Source organism: Chiloscyllium plagiosum, unplaced genomic scaffold, assembly GCF_037043375.1.
Source record: "Chiloscyllium plagiosum isolate Xiang-an unplaced genomic scaffold, Cpla_swu_hap1 HiC_scaffold_16, whole genome shotgun sequence".
In the NCBI taxonomy this organism is placed as follows: domain Eukaryota; kingdom Metazoa; phylum Chordata; class Chondrichthyes; order Orectolobiformes; family Hemiscylliidae; genus Chiloscyllium; species Chiloscyllium plagiosum.
Genome location: NW_028270154.1, coordinates 89,534,457 through 89,540,456, shown reverse-complemented (window position 1 = coordinate 89,540,456; position 6,000 = coordinate 89,534,457). Strand labels below are relative to the sequence as shown.

At 50.4% G+C, this 6,000-nt stretch overlaps 1 protein-coding gene across 2 annotated transcripts in view; it reads left to right on the top strand.

Moving 5' to 3' along the window:
* Positions 1 to 2,646: 2,646 nt before the first annotated feature.
* The window catches only part of LOC122556832 (receptor expression-enhancing protein 2-like), an 83,979-nt gene continuing 80,625 nt past the window's right edge, over positions 2,647 to 6,000 (top strand). Inside the window, exon 1 of one of the 2 annotated variants that reach the window (XM_043704061.2) lies at positions 2,647 to 3,214. In XM_043704061.2, coding sequence (XP_043559996.1) covers positions 3,183 to 3,214 — 32 coding nt within the window. In that variant the 5' untranslated portion in view covers positions 2,647 to 3,182. The remainder of the gene's footprint in view (positions 3,215 to 6,000) is intronic. The other variant, XM_043704062.2, reaches the window with a different exon arrangement.

Genomic DNA, 6,000 nt, shown 5'->3' with positions numbered 1-6,000 from the left:
AAGTGCGGTAGTGCTTATTTTTCTTTTTCCCCAGCACCCATGGTGTGTGTGTGTGCAGGTGTGAGACACGGTGAAAGACACAAAGTGCACCAATCTTTATTCGAATTCCACCACCAGGAAGATAGGAAAACACCCGGGTGGCCAGTGACAAGCACTGCCCTTCACATCAAGGGACAGTGATGTGTGATCAAAACAGTGAAGGGGAGGGTTGGGACTAAATCAAAATAGAGTTGCAGGGAGAAATGATGCACTCCACTCCCTGCGGCGCCCACCTCTCCCTGAACAACTCCAGGGTGTTGGTGGACACCGTGTGCTCCTTCTCCAAGGACACCCGGGCCCTAACGTAACCGCGGAAGAGGGGCAGGCAATCCCCTGTTTTTGTTTTTTTTTGTGCCTCTTTCCCCAGACAGACCGGGGGGGATTTATTTTTTTTCTTCTTTTTTTCTTTTTTTTTTCTTTTTCTTTTTTTTTTTCTTTCTTTCCCCCACACTACCACCTAAGTACGGTAGTGCTTATTTTTTCCCCAGCACCTATGGTGTGTGTGTGCAGGTGTGAGACACAGTGGAAGACACAAAGTGCACCAATCTTTATTCAATTTCCACCACCAGGAAGATAGGAAAACACCCGGGTGGCCAGTGACAAACACTGCCCTTCACATCAAGGGACAGTGCTGTGTGATCAAAAACAGTGAAGGGGAGGGTAGGGACTAAATCAAAATAGAATTGGAGGGAGAAATGATGCACTCCACTCCCTGCGGTGCCCACCTCTCCCTGAAGAACTCCAGGGTGTTGGTGGACACCGCGTGCTCCTTCTCCAAGGACACCCGGGCCCTAACGTAACCGCGGAAGAGGGGCAGGCAATCCCCTGTTTTTTTTTTTTGTGCCTCTTTCCCCAGACAGACCGGGGGGGATTTTTTTTTTCTTTTTTTCTTTTTTTTTCTTTTTCTTTTTTTTTCTTTCTTTCCCCTACACTACCACCTAAGTACGGTAGTGCTTATTTTTTCCCCAGCACCTATGGTGTGTGTGTGCAGGTGTGAGACACAGTGGAAGACAAAAAGTGCACCAATCTTTATTCAATTTCCACCACCAGGAAGATAGGAAAACACCCGGGTGGCCAGTGACAAACACTGCCCTTCACATCAAGGGACAGTGCTGTGTGATCAAAAACAGTGAAGGGGAGGGTAGGAACTAAATCAAAATAGAATTGGAGGGAGAAATGATGCACTCCACTCCCTGCGGTGCCCACCTCTCCCTGAACAACTCCAGGGTGTTGGTGGACACCGCGTGCTCCTTCTCCAAGGACACCCGGGCCCTAACGTAAGCGCGGAAGAGGGGCAGGCAATCCCCTGTTTTTTTTTTTTTTCTTCTTTGTTTTTTTTTTCCCCTTTAACCCCCACACTACCCCCTAAGTGCGGTAGTGCTTATTTTTTCCCCAGCACCCATGGTGTGTGTGTGCAGGTGGGAGACACAGTGAAAGACACAAGGTGCACCAATCTTTATTCAATTTCCACCACCAGGAAGATAGGAAAACACCCGGGTGGCCAGTGACAAGCACTGCCCTTCTCATCAAAGGGCAGTGCTGTGTGATCAAAAACAGTGAAGGGGAGGGTAGGGACTAAATCAAAATAGAATTGGAGGGAGAAATGATGCACTCCACTCCCTGCGGTGCCCACCTCTCCCTGAACAACTCCAGGGTGTTGGTGGACACCGCGTGCTCCTTCTCCAAGGACACCCGGGCCCTAACGTAAGCGCGGAAGAGGGGCAGGCAATCCCCTGTTTATTTTTTTTTTCTCTTTTCTTTTTTTTTTTTTTGTTTTTTTTTAAATTTAACCCCCACACTACCACCTAAGTGCGGTAGTGCTTATTTTATCGCCAGCACCCATGGTGTGTGTGTGTGCAGGTGTGAGACACAGTGAAAGACACAAAGTGCACCAATCTTTATTCAATTTCCACCACCAGGAAGATAGGAAAACACCCGGGTGGCCAGTGACAAGCGCTGCCCTTCACATCAAAGGACAGTGCTGTGTGATCAAACAGTGAGGGGGAGGGTAGGGACTAAATCAAAATAGAGTTGGAGGGAGAAATGATGCACTCCACTCCCTGCGGCGCCCACCTCTCCCTGAACAACTCCAGGGTGTTGGTGGACACCGCGTGCTCCTTCTCCAAGGACACCCGGGCCCTAACGTAAGCGCGGAAGAGGGGCAGGCAATCCCCTGTTTATATCTGTCAGCCAGGACTCCCTGACTGGCCCAGGTTAACAGCCCCAGTAGAGGGTTTCATAGGTTAATAAGATCCATCTGGTTCCTATCACTGCAGAACATTTCTGATACAATTGCAAAATGTGTGGGTGATTGGGTTGGGTGAGGGGCGATGAATGCATTAAGACAGAATGATGATCTTCCTTGCCCCCGTGACTGGACAGACATATTCCAGCTGGACACCAGCTGGAAGACATATTTTGGGAATGGGTCTCACTGGGCGATTTGGGACATGGCACAGATATACTGATCCTTAAAGGCATGATGGATCGGCTTACACTCGATCTCTTTCAGTGTTGCAAAGAGCCATATCAAAATAAATACTGAAAAAAAGCAAACAATGCTGGAAATCACAGCAGGTCAGGCAGCATCCATGGAGAGAGAGAGCAGCAGAGCCATCCAGACTGGAAACGTTAGCTTGCTTTCTGTCTGACCCGCTGAGCTCTCCAACAATTGTAGTTTTCAGTACAGATTCCAGCATCTGCAGTAATGTGCTGCATCAAGAAGATCAACGTTGTTGTGGTAGCGGGGCATGATCGGAGCTCCCTCCCAGAGCAGGTCAGGTCTGTCACTTGTGGGAGAGCACTGCATTGAGAGGCAGACAGACAGCAAAAAGGGGGCCATGAGAGAGAGCCGTCTCTGTGCGTGCAGAGCTGACAGTGACAGCAGCGAGAAAGGGAAAGCGCTGTATTTATATATTTATTTCTGTGCTGTGGAGGAAGGAGGCTGCGTCATTCCCCTTTTAAAGTCTGGTATTGCTTGAGGAGCCGGAACTCCGCCTGGCCTTGAGCTGCCTCACTCAGTGCAGTGGGGAGAGGGAGACAGGGTGCAGCCAGGACTGGGGCTTGCTCTAACAAACTGCGACTGAGACACTGGAGCTGGCCTCAGGACACATCCCCAGCGGCTATAAGCTCGACTCCTCGCCATGGTATCCTGGATGATCTCCCGGCTGGTGGTGTGAGTACATTTCAGCATCTTGTGCAGCAATGTGCCGGGCTCAACAAATCCGCCTGCCTTCATTTCACCATCGCCTCCTCCCGAAGGAGACAGACGCGCTAAATGACTGCGCTGAACTGAATCAAAATGGTCATTTTTGAATTCTGTTTTGTCTCTGAGAAGCATCGCAAGGTGCAGTGTTGGCTTTGAAGGAAGTGAATACGCTGCAGTGTTTTCGTTTTGGCTCCCATGAGCTGTTTTAACGGGTTGGGAGCAACGTTAATTTCCCAACTCCCTGGCAGTCAGGTGGAGATGGGAATACTCTCTGTGCAGAGACAGGCCAGGAGCTGGTCTCACTCACTGCAGCAGTCCCTCCTGTTTCAGGAACAGCAGGGGGTTCAGAGACAGGAGCTGAGAGAGGACCAGGCTGTGTATGGATTGCAGTAGGCGTTAAGAAGGGCGTTGTAGAACAGAGAGAGGGACAGGGGAGGGAGAGAACTGCAGCCCTGACAGGGCTGGGGGATAGGGCTGGGGCTACGGCAGGATACTGCCTGGTGAGGGCACAGTAAAATGGGTTTTGGGATGAGAGTGGGGTGGGGGTGGGGGAAAGGGGGAAGGTGTCAGCAGGAGGGCAGAACCAGGGTGGACACTGACAGAAGCCAGGGCGAAGGGGAGCCTTAAGGATGAGGCTGGCACACTGAGAGGGTGGCTAAACTGAGGACTGCAGATGCTGGAGATCGGAGTCTAGATTAGAGTGGTGCTGATAAAGCACAGCAGGTCAGGCAGCATCCGAGGAGCAGGAAAATTGACGTTTCAGGCAAAAGCCCTTCATCAGCCCTTTTTGCCCGAAACGTTGATTTTCCTGCTCCTCGGATGCTGCCTGGCCTGCTGTGCTTTATCAGCACCACTCTAATCTAGACACTGAGACAGTGGGGCAAAGGTGCAAGTTGGGCATGGATCAGGGAGCAAAGGATGCTGCCTCCTGGCAGTGCTGAGGCAGGCACAGGGAGCAGGTGAATTGTGTTGATGGCACGAGAGATTTAATCAGAGAGCTGGGTCAGTTCTGGAGTTTTGGGAGGGGATTGAGAGACTGCTGATTCTTTCAGGAATCTCTTTGCCTGTTACCCAGCATTCCCAGCTGGCATTGCCAAAGTCTGTTTGGTGCTATCTTCAGTGTGAGTGTGGGCTTTATAACATAAAGGACAGCGCTGTGAATCTGAATTAGATCTGGCTCTGGATGAATGCTGCATGAAAGTGGGTGATATCCAGCTGCCAGGCAGGATGGTGCATCTCTGGATATAGGGTAACGCAGAGTGAATCCAGGTCAGACCTGGCCAGGAGGTAGCTCTGTCAGTCCGAGAAATGTCAGGTAGGACCGTCAATGTCATTTGGTCTTGCAACAACGTTGTGAATGCCAACAGGTATTAGATGCAGATGGTTTGGGTGTTGTGTGATATTGCTTCATAGAGTCATAGAGGTGTACAGCATGGAAACAGACCCTTCGGTCCAACTTGTCCATGCCGACCAGATATCGCAACACAGTCTAGTCCCACCTGCCAGCACCCAGCCCATTTCCCTCCAAACCCTTCCTATTCATATACCCATCCAGATGCCTTTTAAATGCTGTAATTGTACCAGCCTCCACCACTTCCCACAAGAAATGCAAAACTTGCGCCCACACCTCCCCCCTCACTTCCCTCCAAGGCCCCAAGGGATCCTTCCATATCCGCCACAAATTCATCTGCACTTCCACACATATCATTTACTGCGTCCGCTGCACCTGATGTGGCCTCCTCTACATTGGGGAGACAGGCCGCCTACTTGCGGAACGTTTCAGAGAACACCTCTGGGACACCCGTACCAACCAACTCAATCGCCCCGTGGCTGAACACTTTAACTCCCCCTCCCACTCCACCAAGGACATGCAGGTCCTTGGCCTCCTCCATCGCCAGACCATGGCAACACGACGCCTGGAGGAAGAGCGCCTCATCTTCTGCCTAGGAACCCTCCAACCACAAGGGATGAATGCAGATTTCTCCAGCTTTCTCATTTCCCCTCCCCCCACCTTTTCTCAGTCCCAACCCTCGAACTCAGCACCACCTTCTTGACCTGCAACCCTCCCCTTAACCTCTATCCACCTATCGCATTCCCAACGCCCCTTCCCCAAGTCCCTCCTCCCTACCTTTTATCTTAGCCTGCTTGGCACACCCTCCTCATTCCTGAAGAAGGGCTTATGCCCGAAATGTCGATTCTCCTGCTCCTTGGATGCTGCCTGACCTGCTGCGCTTTTCCAGCAACACATTTTTCAGCTCCACCATTTCCTCTGGCAGCTCATTCCATACATGTACCCCCGTCTGCATGGAAAAATTGTCCCTTAGGTCTCTTTTAAATCTATCCCCTCTCACTCTAAACCTATGCCCTCTATTCTGGACTCCTCCACCCCAGGGAAAATACTTTGTCTATTTATCCTATCCATGCCCCTCATGATTTTATAAACCTCTATAAGGTCACCCCTCAGCCTCTAGAGAAAACAGCCCCAGCCTATTCAACTTCTCCCTATAGCTCAAATCTTCCAACCCTGGCAACATCCTTGTAAATCTTTTCTGAACCCTTTCAAGCTTCACAACATCCTTCCAACAGGAAGGAGACAATAATTGCATACAATATTCCAACAGCGGCCTAACCTATGTCTTGTACAGCCGCAACATTTCATGTCATGAATGCCTCCTTGGTGCGTTTTAGCTTCTAGGATGACCATTTTAAAATGAAAGTTGCTGTCTGTTAAAAAGGCAGGAGGAATAAAACAG